At 41.6% G+C, this 20,462-nt stretch overlaps 1 protein-coding gene across 1 annotated transcript in view; it reads right to left on the minus strand.

Moving 5' to 3' along the window:
- LOC145404295 (diacylglycerol lipase-alpha-like) overlaps window positions 1–20,462 on the minus strand; it is a 174,402-nt gene that overhangs the window by 119,229 nt on the left and 34,711 nt on the right. Inside the window, exons 6-8 of the mRNA XM_080275815.1 lie at window positions 18,805–18,989; window positions 6,811–6,963; window positions 1,191–1,413 (exon numbers count right to left, since the gene is read on the minus strand). Coding sequence (XP_080131941.1) covers window positions 1,191–1,413; window positions 6,811–6,963; window positions 18,805–18,989 — 561 coding nt within the window. The remainder of the gene's footprint in view (window positions 1–1,190; window positions 1,414–6,810; window positions 6,964–18,804; window positions 18,990–20,462) is intronic.

The following is a 20,462-nucleotide window of genomic DNA, read 5'->3' on the forward strand; positions in this document are numbered from 1 at the left end:
ATTTGGGACCCACAGCCCACCAGCCATGAGCAGTGGCTGTGGCAGAGGTCCTAGGGCACTCTGCCAGGACAGCTACAGGGGCCTCCTCCAAGTGTACCTTGGCACTGTAACTGCCCTACCATTATACACCCACTGATAGGGCAGCCTCCTGGGGTGCTACTCCCAAGTTCGGGCCCCTCTCTATTGGGTAAGTGGCAACCTGGGAACCGCAAAGCCCTGTATCCTCTAGCACAGGTTTTGAACCCCATCCCATCCCGGCACCAAATTCTATGCTGGTGGAGCCCCCGTCGTGCCTCCCCACAATAGGTCTGCCACGAGTTAGTGGGGGCAATAAAAGTCTTAAGAAGACTGCAAACACGTTTAGGCATTCAAAATATTAGGCACACAATAAATCAAAGCTGAGGTAAACTAGACAACTAAAATTATATACATCAAGCAAAACAGCAAGGTAGTTTATGAGGTTAGCAGAGTATGTGGGATTTAGAAAGATTTAGTTTGGGATAGGAAATGCAGTGGGGGATCACAAAGCTCTGCTAATATCATAAACACCTGAAGAGGGCTCCGTAGTTCTGAAGAGTTGCATTGTGGAGGTAGAAAAACTATGGAAAATTATACTGTCTACGACTTCCCCAATTTCACTTGCTTTATGTGTTTTTTTTCCAAGTACAGTACTGTCAAATCTAGGATGAGTCTGTCCCTCTTAGCTACAGCCAATTTGCATTCAATTATCATGTTTGGAGAGGGCCACTACTTACTGTAACATACATACTTGTACCATGACTTTACAGGGTCATAAGCTTACAATGGATGTTAACCCAATAAAGAATGAAAAATGAATGACTTCCTTCAGTCTGTCTGAGAAATCTGCAAAGCTGAAAAAAAAAAAAATCTAGCACCAGCTACAATAAAATGGATACATCTTTATACAGAAGGGGTTAGAGGAGATTGTTCTGGCCTCTTTAAGTTGAGGCCTTTCCTAATGCTGAATAAAATCATCTGATGTTACTAAAAATAACACAAAAATGACATCCTCACGCTGGAGGGGTTTAAAAATAAAAAGGCAGTCTTTACAGTATATTCTAATTTATGCTGATAAACATTACAATGCACTGGTAAACTGCATCCACTATTTGATTACAAACTGGCATAATTTAGGTTATTATCGTAATAAATAAAATGAAATTTCAAACCTTCATGGATAATGTGCCACGAATGCTGATGATAATAGCACGGCGATGGTGGTCAAGAGCAACAAAGAAGGGAGTTTCTCCAACATCAACATGGTAGGTCACATACACCAGATCCAGACCCTCATGGGGAGCTAAGCGTTGGAATGCCGCTACGTTGCACCCACAACAGTTGTCCTCCACCACCTCAGGATGATACCCTCCTGAATGACAGCATGCCCAACACCTGACAAAAATATATTTCATGTCATCATCATCATCATCACTATCATCACCATCCTCATCCTACTCCTCATCATCATCCATCCATCCATCCATCATCCAATCCTACATTGCCCCATGAGGAGCGTAGGAGCCCGGGGCTAGGCAGTTGGTCCCGACATTTAAGATAAGAGTGACCAACCTCACGCATCCCTGAGTGGCAATACATGAGCAATAAACCCCAACCACCCCTTGGATATAAACCTTCACCGGCTCAATCCAACTGGAGTGCAATAATTACCCACTAAACCACCAGGTAAACTTGGTTATAAGGTTACCATCCAGTGTAGTAAATGGTTTCCTGGTGTACGGGAAACCATTTGGCTTGTCACTCAGTGTAGAGTCACCCACAGGCAGAAGGAAGAGGAAAGAATGAAGGAAAGAAAGACAGAAGAGGGAGTGTAATCATGACCTTTTTTCCACCTAAGAATGGGATGGGGTTGGATCCAGAAAGAAAGAGAGAGAAAGTATGTAAGTGGGTGACCTACCAAGAGATGTCCAATGATATTTCAAAGAGTTATTACGTATAAGTGCAGCAGAGAGGAGAAGTTGGAATGTAATGGAGATGAGGTGTCTGAGGAGTATGTGTGAAGTGACGCGTATGGATCGAGTAAGAAGTGACAAAGTGCGAAGGAGAACTGGAGTTGTGTGGGAGATGGCTGATCGAATTGAGCAGAGGGTGTTGTGATGGTCTGGACATATGGAGAGAATGGATGATGAGCGACTGATGAAAAAGATAACTGGATCGGATGTGAGAGGTGTAAGGCTGAGTGGAAGACCATGAATAGGATGAATGGACAGTGTGAAGAGAGCGTTGGATGTGAGAGGGATGTCTGTTGAGCAAGGAAGAGTGGCTGTGCATGACAGGAATGACTGGAGAGAAACTATGAATGAATAAATGATGATGTAGCCCTGCAGGGATATTCTCCCACATTTGGTCTGATCAGCTGATCGGGTCAGGTTCGGGTAAGCGGATGGGTCCATTATGGTGTGGCGGGGTAAAACAGCTCCGCTGTCGGGCCCTGTAGCAGTGTCGCTGATTGCACTGCACAGTTGACCTTCGTACGGTGTGGTGAGGTGAGGATCTGTCCCTTCTCCTCTTGGGGCTAAGATGCGAATGAATGTGTGTGTGTGGATGAGTAAATTGGGAGTGTGTTGTCCTGTCTTGGGTACCTCCCTTTCTTTGGGGGATGCAGCCTAAGTATGCAGGTAGATAAATAACGTATCTGGGCTGAGGGTGGTATCCTCTCACTAAGACGCCTAAGACAAGACGGGAACTAGTGCACACTCCACAGATAAACACTCAACATGTGTTGTCAGGCAGCTCTACGAAATAAAATGGCATCCAAATCAGAATAAGTTTCAAAATAGCATTATTTATTTAGCCATGATTATCTCAGGCTGCGTCCACATGTGTGCTCAAACATATGTTGGCAACACAGCTGGCAACATGTTCAGGAACATGTTTGTAGCAGTATTTAGACAGATGTATGCAAACATGTTTCAGTGCAGCTTTGAACACTGGCAGCAGAGGTGATGTGATAAGTGTATCCATACGAGGCAGCTGGGACTTTATCATGATGTTGCCAACACAATCTGGACGCTGCTGTTCCCAACATGTTTGCAGCTTGTTCGTTACTGTGCTGCATACATGTTGCCAGCACTTGTTCAAGCACATGTCTGGACACGGCCTAAGGCATTTGATGCAAAGGTGACAATCACCAACCTTAAGCATTTTCTTGTTACTTTAACAGTGGGCAACATGGTGGTGCTGTGATATCTCAAAAGCATTAAGGGCTAAAATTTAACTCCAACTCCAACTCTCTAATTACCTGACTCAATTACATACCTTCTCACACAAATCACCAATAATGAAGCTGACGGTCTATCAACAATAAACAATTATTGGAAATGAAAAATCAGATAAACAAATACAGTACTCAAATAAATACCTAGCAACCACTGACCCGTGGAAGCTTTACTAATATTCAAAGACTACAGACCAGATAAATCGTCTTTTCACATACCAGATACAGATAATTCACTTGATTATTCCTTAATTCTTTTTTCAATGCAAGAAAGTAGAAACTGGAGACCAGGAGCCTGCAAGACTGCTCCCTCCAAGAAAAAACAAAAACAAGATAACAGAGGGTCAAATTCAAGATCCATCATTTAGAGATGTCTGGACACACTGCATCTGAGATGAAATCACAGGCAGTAGAAAACATAGACAGATAGAGGCAGTTCCAGAGTTGACCTGTTGTATACATGAAGGACTGGGAATAACGGTTAACTCCTGCATTAAAGAGTTGGACAAAAAAAGGGCTGAGAGTTTGTTGCTAGATGGGTCCTATGCAACCATTGTAATTGTGGAAGGATACAAGCAGACAGTTCAGAGGAGAAGTAACCATTGAAGTAGCGACAGAAAAGAGACAAAGATGCAACTGTGTTGCAAAGTAACAGAGGATGAAGGAAGCCAGTAAGAGGAGGAGAGTTAATGAGGCAAAAAGGCTCTGACTCCACCTTATTGAGAGGAGCTGTATGTGGGGAGCCTCCCCACACATGGAAGTTGTACTGCACACAGGAGCGAACAAATCCCGTGTATAAAGTCAACAACCGTGCAGGGGTAAAAGGGAATGCGGATTTTATAAGAGAAGTAATATGATATATCCAAGATAAATCCCGAGAGAATGAAACCCCAAGTATGTTAAAAGATGACACAGGATTGATTTGAATATTGATAAAAATTAAAGGATACTTATGTGGAAGATTTTGTCAGGTTGAAAAATATAAGAAGTGAGTTTTTGATACATTAAAAACAACAAGATTATTTTTACCCCAATCAGAGCTATCAGCCAAATCAGATATTAAGTGTGCCATAGCCTCATCCTCTGTTTACTGAAGTAATTGTTGAGATCGGCACTGCAAGAAGCAAATGGAAAGGTGAAGGATGGAGTCATCATAGTATCAAGGGATAGGGTTAAATGTACAGCTTAGAAGGTCACTGGTGAATAGAAGGAAGAGAGTTGGTGATAGAACAGAGCCCTGAGAAACACCACTATTGATAGCTCTAGGAGAAGAATGGTGGCTGTCTACAACAGCAGCTATAGAATGACCAGAAAGGAAGCTAGAGATGAAGGCACAGACAGAAGGATTGAAACCATAAGAGGTCAGTTTGGAAATTAAAGATTTATGCCAAACTCCAATGTAAGCCTTTCAGATGTCAAGTGCAATGGCATAGCTTTTGCCAAAGTCCCAAAAGGAGGATGAACTGGAGTCTGAAAGGAAGGTGAGAAGACCACCAGTGGAGCATCCCTGGCTGAACCCATACTGATGATCAGAAGAAGGTTGTGATACGAGTGGTGCTTAAAAAAAAAAAAAAAAATACACTAAAAAACTTTTGAAATACAGGATGTTAAAGCAACTGGACAATAGTCAGAGGACTGGGAATGGTCACCCTTCTTTGGGACAAGCTGAATGAATGCAACCTTCCAGCAAGAGGGAGAGGTACACACTGGAAGACAAAGGCGAAAGAGTTAACCAAGGCAGGGTGTAAGCACAAAAGTACAGTGTTTGAGGAAAACAGGAGGGACCCCATCAGGCCCACATGCCTTGTTAGAACTGCACCAGTGGTGGCAGAAAATACAGCAAATGAAGACATTTTAATGTCAGCCACGAGGAAGTCAGAGGGGGGAAGTGATGGAGGAACAGCACCTGAATCATCTAAGGTGGAACTGGAGGAGAAAGTTTGGGCGAAGAGATCTGTTTTATCAGTAGAAGAAATAGCTACAGAGTCATCAGAGTTGAAAAGATGAGAGAAGGATGATGAGGTAAAGTTGTTAGAAAGGTTTTTGGCAAGGTGCCAGAAGGAGCAGGAAGAATTTGAGTTGATGAGTTAAAAGAATTTAGTGCAAATGAAATAATTTTTGGCAGAGCAAAGAACAGACAGAGCATGATTCCAGGCAGAAACATAAAAGAGATGAAATTCAGGGGTGGGTTGGCTCCAGTACCTTTTGAAGGCCTTCTCCTTGTTGTGGATGGCACTAGAACAAGCACGATTAAACCAAATTTTTTTTTGCGTTAATCACAGAATATGAGAATGTATGCTTCAATGCCCGAGAGAAAAATCTCCGTAATGTGCAAGGCACACTCAAACGGCTCTCGGCCATGGACACACCAATCATTCCAGGGAAAGTCAAAGAAGTACTGCATAAGGACCACCAAACTGGCAGCTCCAAAGTGCCACAGCTGTTGCCTCTTGGGAGGGCCTACAGGCCATACTGGAGCAACTAGCAGGTTAAGGTGACAAGGCTGTAATCGAAAGAGCCTAACTGAGAGAAAAGATTAACAACGTATGCTGAAGGATTTGATGTAAGGAAGAGGTCAAGTATGTTGGAACTCTCTCCATGGCAGTCAGGAATATGGGTAGGGTGATGTACAAGCTGCTTGAGGCCATTTGGGATAGAAAAGATAAAGGCTTGTTCACCAGGTGGATCAGTGGAAGGAGAGGATAACCAAAGGTGGTGGAACATTGAAATCACCTAGTATGGAGATTTCTGAGAAAGGAGAAACTGACAGGATGTGTCCCATCTTAGAAGTAAGATAGCAGAAGAATTTTTCACAGTTGGCAGAATTAGGGAATAAGTAAACAGCACAGACATATTCAGCCAAAGAATGACAGGATAGCCAAAGCCAGAGAGTAGAGAATTCAGAAGATTCAAGTTCAGGAACATGAGAGCAAGATATGTCATTGCGTACATATACACAACAGCCACCTTTGCCTTTGAAATGAGTAGGCTATAGAGAAAGTACAATGATACAGAGTAGGATTTGCTATCAAGTCATCTCAGACAGATGAGTCTCAGTAAGGAGAAAGTGAGGTTTTGAGGAGGGAAGTGGTATTCAACAGACAGAACATTAGGTTAAAGGCTGCAAATGTTGCAAAAATGAAGAAGGAGTGAGGCATGACAGTTGTTCCAGGCATCTTGCTCAGTTGTCACCAGGAGAGGGGTGGATGGTGGGGGCTTTGATGGTTCACCCCCCCCCCTTCCCATTTTTTTGTTGTAAAATTTTGAATAGGATGTGTAGTGTGTAATGTGAAGGTAGTTTGGTGTTACAATCAGAGGAACATGTACTGGAGAGCATGCTGGCCTACTCTCTGTATTACTGAAACACAAAAGAGTTCAGTAAAGGGGGATGGTCAGGAGCTAGTCCCAAAGGCTGATGAAACGGGAGCTCCAGCACTCCCTGTCATCAGCTTTTCAGTCATCTTGGAAGTACCGCCCTGCATGACTGGTGCTACAGTCTACTGCCACAGATTACCTTACTAGTTATAATCCTAATAAATACAAAAATGTCTTACCTTAACAATGGACAAAGTTTACAAGCCTCTAGGGAAGAACTTGTCATAAGGAACATTGGCCATCCATATATAGCCAAAGCAAATCTCATGTAGTGTACAATCTTCTCAAACTCTTCTTTTCCTTCAAGTGACGATAGCTGAAGAAATCGTGTTCTGTTGAAATAATATTTAAAATTAGAACATAATTATGTAGATCACATGAGTCCTGATAAATAAATGATGGTACATGAAATCACTTATAATGTCTGGTATATATAAGAGGGTGATGGGGAGTTGATTAACTGAAATTAAAAATTGGTGGCGCAACTTCCAGGGTAATATGCTGCCAGATGCAGATGGCGAGAATACTTTGACAACTGAAGAATGGAAATAAGTATGGGCTGGAAGGTAAATAAACAAAATGAAATACAGTAGCATTATAATAGTTATCATTACAGTAAACTCTCAATTATCTATTGTCACAATATCCGGCCCAATGCAATATCTGGAAAAAATTATGCAATAACCAGGGCTGAAAAAAGAGGTAACTGGCGGTTCTATGCAATATCAGGCATCAGGGAGTATCAAGCGGATCAGAAATAGTAGACAACTGGCACTGTACTACTGAATTTTATTATTCCTTCACTGTATTTTATGCTTAATTTTCATCTTTTACTCATGGGAAGGTTTTTAGGTTAGAGGACTGAGACAGATAATAACGCAATAACCGGTTTGACTCTGAATATTGAGCTGATGGGAGGGTACTATGCAATATCCGGCATAGGGCTTGGCTAAATTATGCCAGGTAACCATAAAACCAAATTTTGGCACCTGGTGGTTTAGTGGGTAATTATTGCGCTCCAGTTGGATTGAGCTGGTGAAGGTTTATATCCAAGGGATGGTTGGGGTTGATTGCTCATGTAATGCCACTCAGGGATGAGTGAGGCTGGTCACTCTCATCTTAAATGTCGAGACCAACTACCTAGCCCCGGGCTCCTATGCTCCTCATGGGGCAATGTAGGATTGGATGATGGATGGATGGATAACTGAGAATTTACTGTATTTATTTATTCTTTTTATATCTTCTTCCTTCCTTGGAAATCTCAAAAGTAATGGTTACAACAGGCTTTCAAGCAGACCCAGGTGAAAAAGTAGGAACAAAGTAGGAACAGAAATTTTCAAAAAGTAGGAATTGGGAGGCAAAAACTAGGAAAAAAGTAGGAAAGGTGCACACAGCACCACACATATAAACAAAAGAATATCAGCGTCAACCATGCTTTCAGTTTAAATGCAGTTAAGTGTAACAGCATACACATAAGGCAGGTTTATTTATTAGGCAGGCAGATACTGTAACCAAAGACAAACAATATTACTAATTAAACAGGTAACCATAATGTATGAATCATGACCAGTTACATATATTGCAATGTACTGATTGCATTGCCAATGACTAGTTTAACTTACTGAATATGACTATCACAAAAATAAATTTAATATTAATACAGTAAAAGTCCATTAATCTAAACACAGATAATCCGAAAATCCCAATAATCCGAACTTTTGAAGAAGGCTGACAAAAACCCCAAAGTAAAAAAAAAAATCAAAATTAAAAAATTCAAACTGGGCACCAAATGTGTCGAAGTGCTAAGCGGTGTGGTCATGGAAGTTTCATGGAAGGAAGCTTCTGTATACTTTGATAAACTGGTGCCTTTTGTTGAACAAAATCATTACAATGGAGCTAAGGTGATCAATTTCCATATCTTGCAAAACGAGCTTTACAAGAAACGTGGGCAGGCTGTCAGGCAGGCTGATATCCGTGACTGGCTGAAGTGCATGAGCAACCAGGCAGGTAAATCCACTGATGACGACCCAAGACCCGCTACCCACATTCCAAAGAAGGCACCTCAAGAAACCCTAGAAGAAGCAGGTAGTCCTGAGCCGATGCTCGAGGACGATGAGTGAAAGTGACAAAGTGAAATATACTGTACCGTAGGTTTAAGGAATTTTCCACAGTAATACATGGATTGGATGATGGATGGATGAATACATATTAAGTTTTTGTGCTTTTACAATACGTGCATATTATTATTATCCCTGGAATTACTCTCCTTAATTGGATTTACCTGCCTGCAACTGCAGTTTTCAACACTATTCATTACTGGTGAGTTAAACAACCCATCTCCTAATTTGCTACTTACAGTTCGTGTCTTCAGTAATACATTATTAAGTGAAAAATTTCTGTAATATGTAAAGTACTGTAATGTCAACCCTATCAGGTTTCTGGGCCGGGCAGATTATGTCTGCGCTAGAGTCAGCCACTCAAGCTGACCCACGTCTTCATGGCCCGATATTTTACTTTGATTGCTCTGTGTAAATACACTTTTCATGATAGAATGTTGGTTTTGGTGTCATTTTAAAGCTGAATAGTTGTACTTTATCGAAGTATGTTAAAAAAAAGGAGAACAAAGAAAATAAAATGTCAAAATGACGAGTTGAAGTTAGGCGAAAAGCAAAAATTTTATACCTTGCTGTAGAAAAATATTCGGCAAAGAATAACGAGTAAAGATATGTAAATTTGGTTTAAATCATGCAAAAATATAATAAATTACCTTTACAATGATATATAGATTATGGTAATTTTTGCATTTCATTGTGCAGTAAGGTGAAAGGAAAGAGATGCACAATTTTATTTTAGTCTTGGCTGCATATTTGCTTTGCGATGTTTTTCTTTGATCGGTCAGTGTAAATACAATTTTTATGATAGGATGCTGGTTGTGGTGTTATTCTGAAGCTGAATAGTTGTACTTTATCGTAGTATGTTCATAAAAGGAAAACAAAGAAAATAAAAAGTCAAAGTGACGAGTTGAAGTTAGGCAAAAACCAAAACATTTTATACCTTCCTGCAGAAAAATATTCACCAAGAATAAAGTTATAAAGAAACAAAGCCATGAGTCAGATCAGCTGTGCAGTATTGCTACGCATAGAGCAACCATTCCGTGACATCATGCTCAAGTCTCTTTGTTACGATGTGTAAACACGAATTATGGTGAATATTTTACAAAAGTTTCTTAAATGACGATTAAAAGCGTCATCAGAATTTTTGAGGTTGGATTTGAAATGACAATCGAAATAGAGTTGTCATTTGAATATCAAAGGGTTAATATGTGCCATATTGTATTATGAATGAATGAATAGTGATCCATTCAGTAAAATTTCAGTTTAAACATGAAATTAAGTGTCTTAGTGGGTCTCATCCCAAAATCCGAAAAATCTGATAATCTGAATGATTCTCGGCCCATTGCCATTCGGATTAATGGACTTTTACTGTAAATGTATTGAATATTGTTACAAAAATAAGGTCAGAGCATCAAACATTTAAACAAAAGAATATCAGTGACAACCCTGCTTCCATTTCAAATGCAGTTAAGTGTTGCAGTGTTCTACTAAACAGTGTATTCACACAATATACCAAACAATATAACGAGCAGTTAAAATAAATGTTCTAAACACATTCCCAAATACAAACAACTAGTTTTTAACTTCTGCAATTTGTTACAGTTGACATAAACATGCATGACAGCCCAGGACTCTACTAAAATGGCCACATAACCATGGCTGGAGTTCAACTCTCACTTAGCAAACTTGGCAAGAGTAGCATAGTAGCTATCCAACATCTTCACGTGCTTTCTATCAAGAATCCGATTTTTCTCCAGATTCTGAGCTGACTCCATTTTCTTGGTTGCCAACTCCACCAAGCTTTGAACAATGGTGACCATTGCCATGTTCTTGTCCATTATAGCTTTCTGTAGTCTTCTGTTTGCCTCACTATACAATCCCTCAGTCACCTTCAGCTCCCCCTTGCACTTCTCTTGTTCTTTCCTGACAGATTTCTCCCCTCCAGCTTTTGCTTCTTCCAGAGAACTGATTGCTCGTTGCTGTTTTGGGGACTTCCTTTTCTTTTTGGTCTTTCAGTCTTTGTTAATTGGCCTTCTTCTCTCTCTCTCTTCTGCAATTCATGTGTCGTATGCACTGTACGCAGATCTATGGGCCTGCATCAAAGCTAAGGCGATTGGGATAGCATGGACATGGCCATGTCCAATAATTCTGACTGCATCTTTGGTTGTTCTCAGTGCATTACTGACTTGTCAAACAGCAAAGTGCATTCACTGGTGACAGTTCTCTTGTTTTCTGACAGGAAACACTCAACTTCAGCATTGCCATGGGCAAGGCATAGATGTGTTTTCACCAGTTTGGGCAAGACTGTGTACTGTGCTGATCCCATACAGTTCTTCTGTTCGAGTACCCTCTTCCATTAGTGATCAATGCGTAGATACTCCTCCAAACCAGCCTTTCGGTACCAGCTCTCTGCAATCTCTTATGCTTGATAGAGCTTCCACTCATCTGTCAGCAGGCTGATTTCTTCTCACCTGATGACCTGTGGCATCTTCTTGGCAGTTCTTTCAACAGCTTGAACCCCACATTCAGTCTTCTGAAGCAGTGGATGCAGTGATTCCAGGTCTTTCAGGATCTCGCTTCCAAGAAGAAACTTACTGATATTTTGTGGCAGTTTGGTAGAACTTTCTCACCTATCTGATTGGTGATTTCTGCTGCTCAAGCTTCATCTTCGTCAATGCTGTTCGAGTAGACTTGCCAACCACAAGCATCTCATCAGGTAGCTGGTTCTATGGCTTGCTGACATCTGCCAAGAGCTTCTTGCCAGTTTTCTCTCCCACTGCATCTGTGATGAGAAAGTGCATCATCAAAGTGTTCACCAGTTTTGACAGCTGAATGTGAATGAGTAGCTCCTCTTTCTGGAAGAGAGTCAGGTAGTGGATGAAAACTGGCATCAGGCTCTCAAGAAAGCAGAGCTGAATCCCTACTACAGGATCTTTCAGTTTCTGGCAGATCCATTTGTACCTCTCACTGTCGTCCAGGGTTTTCTCTGTCTTGCTTTCCTTTGAAGCCTCTGGTAGATCTTTGAAGAAGTACTGATGGACTGCTTCTAGTCTGCCTATGACTCATTTCACTGCTGGGAAGAGTGTAAGCCCTCTGCACTGGACGTGCCATATGAACATCTCTTCATTCAGGCCAAGACCAAGCTAAGTCTCAAAGAAGTCTTCCTTGCGACATGGGGAGGCTTTCCGGTAGTAGAAGAGATCCACCACCAACTGCTCAGCATCATCTCCCAATACATTCAGACCCTGGTGGAATGCATTGTGCACAACATGCAAGTTGCAGGGACTGAATGGGACCATACCAGACAGATCACTTTCTCTCATGTGTTCACTGATGAAGTTCCAAACAGTCTTGTTGACATTTGGGCCATCCGATCCAAGGCTCATGAGGTGGGCCAGAGGCAGTTGGTATCCATCTTCCAGCAAGGCATCCAGTATTGCTTGTGCAACTGCCTTACCAGGAGCATGACCAAACATCAAAGTCTTTAGGAACCTGACACAGACCTAGCCCATATCTGGAGACCATTATCTGATGAGGAGGTCACACTGCTTCCGGTTCTGGGAATTGCTTGTTTCACAATACTGTTCAGTGTAAGGAAGGTACAGCTTCCTCCCCGTCTGGGTTGGCTCAGTGCAGTGGTGGCCGGGGTGAAACGATTGATGGGTACAGTAGGAGTGCTGAGACACCTCAGTCTTGTGGTTGATCCCGCTGAACAAAGTAGACTTGTGCTGGTAGGGGCCCTTCATGCAGGCTGAAGAGGCACACTACTTGTGAGGATCTGCAATGACTACTCACTACTCCTGTAAGATAGCTATGTACAATTTTTCGGAGCTGTGGGACAAAAAAAGTAGAAAAAACCAGGCTATACTAGGAATTTCAGGGTTAAAGTAGGAATAGTGGGAACAGGGTAAAAAAAAAAAAAAAAATACAGGAAAAACTAGGAAAAGTAGGAACGCTTGAAAGCCTGTTATAAGAGTACCACCTCTTAGTTACCTTGTCATTACATGCTTCTTAACCCTTAAACTGCGGGCTTTGTTTTGCTTTGACTTGCGGCTCCCGCGGGCAAATTCGCGCTCCGACAGACTCTCTAAAATTATTTGCCAAAAATCAGTTATTAGTCCTAGAATATTAAAATCAAATATGCTTATGGCACATACCTTCAGCTTTCTCCTGGGGTGTTTGTTGAGCCTTCATCGAGTACCGTAGGACTTGTGGAGACCTCTGAAGTTGGGTAACGAAGTCTCCACTTTACACTTCCCGACAACTCGTAATATGATTACCACAGCTTGATATTATCACTAGAAACACTATTCTATGATTCTCAAATAGTTTGGAATCCATACTCCCCCCCAAAAAAAAAAAACACTGTGAAAGCAATGAAAATTACGAGGGCGTATGACCATCCCACTTCTGATCGTTTGCCACTGGTGGTGTTATTTATTATTCATAACAACACTCACAGTTTATATTTCTATTACTATATAACACTTACATATATTTACAGTCTTTATCCATAAGTTTTCTTCAGTAATAGTAGTTTATTGTCACTGTAGGGATTCAATTTCTTTCAGTAAAATACGTAGCATTCACTTTCTCGTCCTGTATACTAGCATAGAGAGTGAATGTCACTTTCACCTTCACTCTCATAACTCATAGCATTCATACATGCTAGAGTGAAACTTTCACTTTCGTTACTCCTAGTATATATACTCTATCTATTGCCAGATGCCTCAATCCCGTTTGGGGTGGCCACAAACAAATCGCCTCCAAGTCGCCCTGTCCCCCGCCATTTCACTGCCCTGCTCCCAACTCACACCCCCCTCTCTCATATACCTCTCCACCCCATCCCTCCATCGCATCCTCGGCCTCCCCCTCCCTCTTCCCCCCTCCACCTCACTCACATACACTCTCTTTGTCAGTCTTTCACCCTCCATCCTCTCCACATGGCCAAACCACCTCAGTGTGTTCCTCATAACGCTCCCTATCACATCAACATCAACACCACAACGTTCCTTTATATCCTCATTCATCAGCCTATCTCTCCATGTGACTCCACAGGCTCCTCTTAAATAACTCATTTCCACAGCTCTCACTCTTGACTTGTGTCCTTCCAACAACGTCCAAGCTTCACTTCCGTACGTTAGAGATGGTATCACAATACTGTCATGTAGTAACTTTTTCACTTCCATGCTTCTTATCACTGCTTTCAAAGAACCAGCAACTTTAACCAGCAACCTTTCTTCCCTGCTGTACCCTTTCAAGCACTTCACCCTCCAAACCTCCACCCTTACTCATCATACTACCCAAGTACTTAAACGTACTCACATTTTCCAATTCCTCACCATCCAACCTCGCTGTACATTCACTGACTTCACCTCTCTCAAAGACCATCACTTTACTCTTCCCTACATTCACCTTCTGATTCCGTTTCTTACACACTCTCCCAAACTCATCCACCAAGCCTTGCAGCTCCCCTTCGTCTTCACTCAACAACACAGTATCATCTGCAAACAACAGTACAGGGAGTTTCCAAACACTATCCTCTCTCACCAGGGCCACTCCAATATCCACTACCCTACCTTGTACCTCTTTTATTACCCCATCCATGTACAGATTGAACACCATGGAGACATGACACATCCCTGTTTCAACCCAACTTTCAAAGAGAAAAATTCACTTAGTTCACCATCCACACGCACTGCAGCCTTCGCACCATCGTACATACTCTTCACAGCATTCAACAACTTCCCATCTACTCCATATATTCTTAACACTTTCCACAATCCTTGTCTATCCACCCTGTCATATGCTTTCTCCAAATCCATGAAAGCCGCATACAACTTCTTTCCCTTCTCTAGAAACTTTTCCACTAAAGATCTAAGAATGAATATCTGATCTACACAACCTCTTCCCTTCCTAAAGCCTCCCTGTTCTTCTCCAAATAATTTCTCTGTTCTTTCTCTAACTCTGTCAATAAGTATCCTACCATACACTTTTCCTATTATACTAAGAAGACAAATGCCCCTATGAGTACCACACACTTCTTTTTCCCCTTTTCCTTTGTACAAGGGAATAATTATACCTGACTTCCAATCCTCCGGGACTCTACCTTCCTCCCAGGCTAATCTGCACATCTTCCACATCCATTCTACTACTATCTCTCCCCCATGCTTCAGCATTTCACCACACACTCCATCAATTCCTGGGGCTTTCCCCGATTTAACTTTCTTCATTGCTTCCACAACTTCTATCCTACTGATTTCTTCCTGTCTTCTCACCTCCCTCCTTCTCCCAGCCATTCCCCAGCCACTTATACTTGCATTACTTCCATCCTCTACGTTCAACAATTCCTTAAAGTGTTCTCTCCATCTGCTCACTTTTTCTCCCTTCTCCACTAGTAATCTACCATTTTTATCTTTCACTCCCCTGCTAACTTCACTTCCACCCTGTCTTACTCTTTTCACCTCTTTCCAGAACATTTTCTTACAGTCCCTCCACTTTACACTCAAATTCCTTCCAAAGTCCTCATCCACTCTCTTCTTACTCTCTCTTACTAATCTTTTCACCTCTCTCTTTCTTTCTACATATAACTCTCTCTTCCGCCTCTCAACTTCTTCCACGTCCCTATTTCTCATCCATTCATTGTATGCTTTCTTCTTTTGTGCCACAGCCTGTTTCACCTCTTCAGTCCACCACGCTGTTCCTTGCACCCCCCTCCGTCTTCTCTTCCTTCCACACACCACATAACATGCTGCACATATTTCTTCAGTAAATATGCTACACACACCTTCCATGTCTCCCATCTGCTCCAATTCATATTTGCCCAATCGTTCCTCCACTTCTCTCTTATACTCCGCCTTTTTCTCATCCTCTTGTAACCTTTCCACTCTCCTTGCAACTACTCCTTCCTCTCGTCTTTCCCTTCTTCTATTTCTCCATTCTAATTGGACCTTGATTCTGGCCACCACCAAGTAGTGGTCAGAAAGTCCACTCCCCCAACCTCTATAAACTCTTGCATCCATTACACATCTTCGCATCCTTTCATCCACACACACATAATCAATCATTGCCTTCCTTTCATTCAGTTCACCACCCACCCTTCTCATCACTCGCCATGTATACCTGTGGATCATTTTATGCCTGAAGAGGGTATTGGCTACCACTAACCCCCTCCCAGCACAAATGTCCACTAACGCACTCCCATTCTCATCTATCTCAGCAGGCACACCCCACTCACCAACTATTCCATCTACCTTCGCATTCCCAACTTTACCATTCATATCACCGATCAAAAACACTCTCTCATTCCTCCCAAACTTTTCCATGCACACTTCTACATTTGTCCAGAACTCTTCTCTCACTCTTCTAGCACGATCTTGCGTTGGCGCATACACACACACAATCGCCCACATTTGTATTCCAACTTTCAACTTTACCCACACAATCCTTGACCCAACTGATCCATACTGTCTTATGCTCTTCTTCCATCTTTTACTCACAACTATAGATACTCCTTCCTTCGCCCTCTCATTCTCACCTACTCCTGCACATATACCCCATCCATACTCCCATTCTCTCACGCTTTCTCTTCTCCATTTTGTTTCAGTTATTCCACATACATCCACTTTCGCACCCTCAAGCACCTCATCATTCGCTCCTCTTACATTCCAAGTACCCATTACCAAGTCCTTTGTCCGGTCCTGGGTCGTCATCGTTTGGTCAGTCCTTGTCCGAGGCTTATTGTTTGTTTTTTTAGTTAGTTGTTTTCCGGGGAGGGGCACTAACCCTCCGCCAACCCTTTTAGTTGCCTTTTACGACAAGCAGGGATACTGGGGGAGTATTCTTGAAAAAAAACCCTACCCCCAGGGGGTACTCGTATACTCGTATTCTTATAATACTACTCATTTACATTTCTATTTAAGTTCTCTATTTTATTTACATTACTTACATTTCTATTTTATTTACACTGTGTTATGCACTGTCACTTGAAGTAACTTATAAAACTATTTTCCACTGTTCACTTATATTTACATTCACTGCTTTCACTTGCTGTTTACACATTATTTACACATTATTTACAGTTCCACTTATACTGTTTTACTCAACAGAAAGATCGTAGTCACTCTCTTTCAATTGTCAGGCCTTTACCTCTTTCCACACAAGGTTTAGTAAGGGGTAAAGGTCACAGGGCCCTTTGCATGGGGCTAAAAAGCGGCGGAAGTTAGCAGAAGTGAATCCGACATACCTTCACCTTGAAAGACGACAGTGAACTGATAGTGGTGGCCTCCTGCCACCTGGCTAGGGTGAGTGCAATACCACCATTTTCAGCCTTGTGAGACCTGCTAATATATAGCAATGAAATGATTGGCAGGAAACCAAGACAATAAATAATAAATTATGTAGTTCCAGGTGAATGTAAATATCACTTAGGCTTCTCCCTTCCTTTCTTATATATATTTTTATTACGAAAATAGATTATACGGCATATTTCAAGGGGAAATAAACAGCGAAAATTAGCGAACGAGTGCACGTGAGGTGTTGTCAAGTGATAATTAGCCAATTCTAGGTGTATGGCACTCTCACTTACCTTATTTCTTTCTTGTATATATCATTTGGTATAAGAATAGGGCATAGGGCTTATTTCAATGGATGAAATCAGTGAAAAATTCCAGGGAAGATTTACTTAGCGTAGCACGGCCGGGCAGGCGAGAGGATAGGGTAATGGAGGGGAGTCAAGAACGGGGAGAAATGGCTAAATTGTCAACAATGGATGGGAGTACAGATGAGATTAGGAGTGCTGACTAGTGTTGGACATTGGCAGTACTGATAGATTATACAAGCCACCACTTGAAAGCCCGGGCGAATTCAAAATAACACAGAATCACAAAAGTGACACCCCGCGGTATGATCCCTTGCTCCCAAGCGTCACGAAAGTGACGCCCCGCGGTTAAGGGGTTAAACTTTAGCATCTACTCCCATTCTTCCCCTTCTTTCCCACCAAAGTATTCAACCTATTCCATGCTCATCTTTCACACTGTTTTAGTCCATCAAGGCCATTTTCTTCCAACCAATATCACCATATATGAATGACTCCAGCCTGACTGATGACTTTCTCCACTGATGTTCTTTAACCTTGCATTCTTCTCTGTTGTGTCTACACAATACTGCTTTTCCTAGCACACTGGAGCTTAGCTTGCCTGCCAGTGCAATGGTTGGACCCTAATCCTTCCTTTGCATGGTTGGCTATCAGCCAGGATCCTTAAACAAGTGGAGGAAATAACAAGTCAAGCAGTGACCGGGGAGATACATGACCGCAAAGTATAATGAGATGTAAGTGCTATGTTTCAATGCAAAAGAAGTGAGGTCTGATAAAGAAGTGACAGATGGTGCTCCTCACGTGTGTGGATACAGTAAAATTCGTTTTGTGGGTAAGGGAGTGTAATATGGTGGAGGAAAGAATGCAAAACTGCAAGGCAGACAGAGAGGGGCAACCACATGATGCACGGGTAGCTACCTGAGTTGTAAACAAAGCTGTAGAGGTATCTGCATCTTACTTCTGCATAAAATTTTAAAGTTAAATTTCTACTGAAAATCGGTAATACTGTAGTGGACAACTCTTTCATCCCGTGGAAAATGGGTAATGAAAATCAACTTTCACAGTGGCGAAGATCTGTTGAATGAATTATCGTTTAACAATTTTATATCACAAGTCAAGATAATAGTACTGGTCAAAAGCAAGGATATCTACCATTATGACAGCTCTGTCAAAACATTCATCAGTAGTGTCATCACATCACAGTAAAAATGCAGAAAATTTCCTGTGCATTCAATACAGCATGGTACAGTCAACATTAAAAGTCCTGTCACTTAACCTGTTTCTCTCTCCATGAACTCTGAAAATCAATGTGGTGAGTTGCAACCGAGAGTGATGATTTCATCACACTGGTTTTCGAAGCCCTTGGAGAGAGAAGCAGAAGTGACAGAACTTTTGATGCCACCTGAATAGTTCCATACTACTACAGATTATGAATGACTTAGCTACAACAAAATTCATCAGACCTTGGTGTGATGGGAACCCCTGAGAGGAATTCGTAGACATCATTCTTGTTACTCTTTACGATGTCCTGCCGGTTAAGTTTCTGGTACTTCCTCAGCAACACCAAACCAGCCACCACATCAGACGGTACCACATCCAAGTCTCGGAAAAACTCACTCAGCAATCTTGCAATATCACTGAAGGAGTTCTGGTTAGGGTAGAAAAGTGCCTATGTCATTCTTGTACTGTAGGGTTAGTGTTCCTAATACTACTTACGAAACTTTTAGGTTTAGCCCATTCTCTCAATTCTTCCAAGGAGGTGGATGGTACTGGAATTATAGCAGCCATTGCTAAGGGGTTGTGGAACTACAAGGTGTGATATCTAAATGAGCATATAGTGTGGTGCAGACATATGAAGGTAGAGGTTTATGAGAGCATGCTGGCCTACTCTCTGTGTTAATGAAAACACTGAAAATGTTCAGCAATCGGAGTTGGTCAGGAACAAGTCCTGAGGGCTTGTGAAATGGGACCCCCAGCTCTCCATGTAACAAGTTTGCCATTTACCTTGGTAGTACCATCCTGTCTGACTGGTGTTACAGTCAGCAACTTTATATTTAATCAAGGAATATACCATTACCATAATACACTACATGTTTTCATTAAAGGTGTGAAAGTTTTCACAGACCATCACCAAATCCATAATGAATTTCCCCATTTTCATCACAAATTACCAAAATATGAAACTTGACATGTTCACTAATGAAAACCATACATCAAAAATACAAAATTTCTTGGAAAAAAAAAAAAAAAAAGATAAAGCATTCTTGCATCTCAAAGATCAATTAGCCTACATATATAAAACTACAATCCTGAAGTCCATATAAGATCAGATACTGTACAGTAATTCATCTTGTAGCTGAGTGAAAGTGAATATTTTTTTTTTCTTGGACATTACAATACATGAATATATGTACACCATTTACGCATTACATATTCAAAAACCCAAATTACCTGTAAGACATCAAATGAGACAATTTCAAACAGAGTTGATTTGTTTAGGAGCTACATTAACCCTTGCTGCAAGACAGTACACCATTTTGGATCACTGAGCACTCCAGCTTCCTTTCCAACTCGCGTGCCTTATAATATACAATATACGGTATACCCAACCAAATATGTAAATGACTCACAACATACAAGCTGTTACTGTACTATTAACCCCTACGTGCTATTGTTTAGACGCAGCTGCTATTTCAGTATGGCAATACTGCCGAAAATAGCTTTATTTCAAACCTTCATATGTGGGAATATATAACAGTTGGGGAAACAAATTAAAGACCAAATTACTCAACAAAACTTCTTCTTGCAAACGAAAGCATCCCCAGGTCTGCAGTTGGTTGCGTCGATGAGTAAGGTTATGAAGAAGGTGATTAACTTTCTGTGTTTGAGGCAGAATGCATTTGAGTGTGTGCACGCAGCCCCAACATTGGCTTTGTTCTCAACATGATAACTTTTACATTTCTAGATGAACTAGACTCAGTTGCATCCAGGGCATTCCCTATGGTGCTATCACTGAGCATTTTTCTAGTATCCTTGGAAAGGGGCTTGGCAGGGGTGGATGATGCATGCACCCATGGGCAGTGGGGACAGAACTGGATGACGAGGAACCTGAAGACATTGT

The sequence above is a fragment of the Coenobita brevimanus genome, chromosome 63, assembly GCF_032717465.1.
Source record: "Coenobita brevimanus isolate Jiangsu-jjx chromosome 63, ASM3271746v2, whole genome shotgun sequence".
Lineage (NCBI taxonomy): Eukaryota > Metazoa > Arthropoda > Malacostraca > Decapoda > Coenobitidae > Coenobita > Coenobita brevimanus.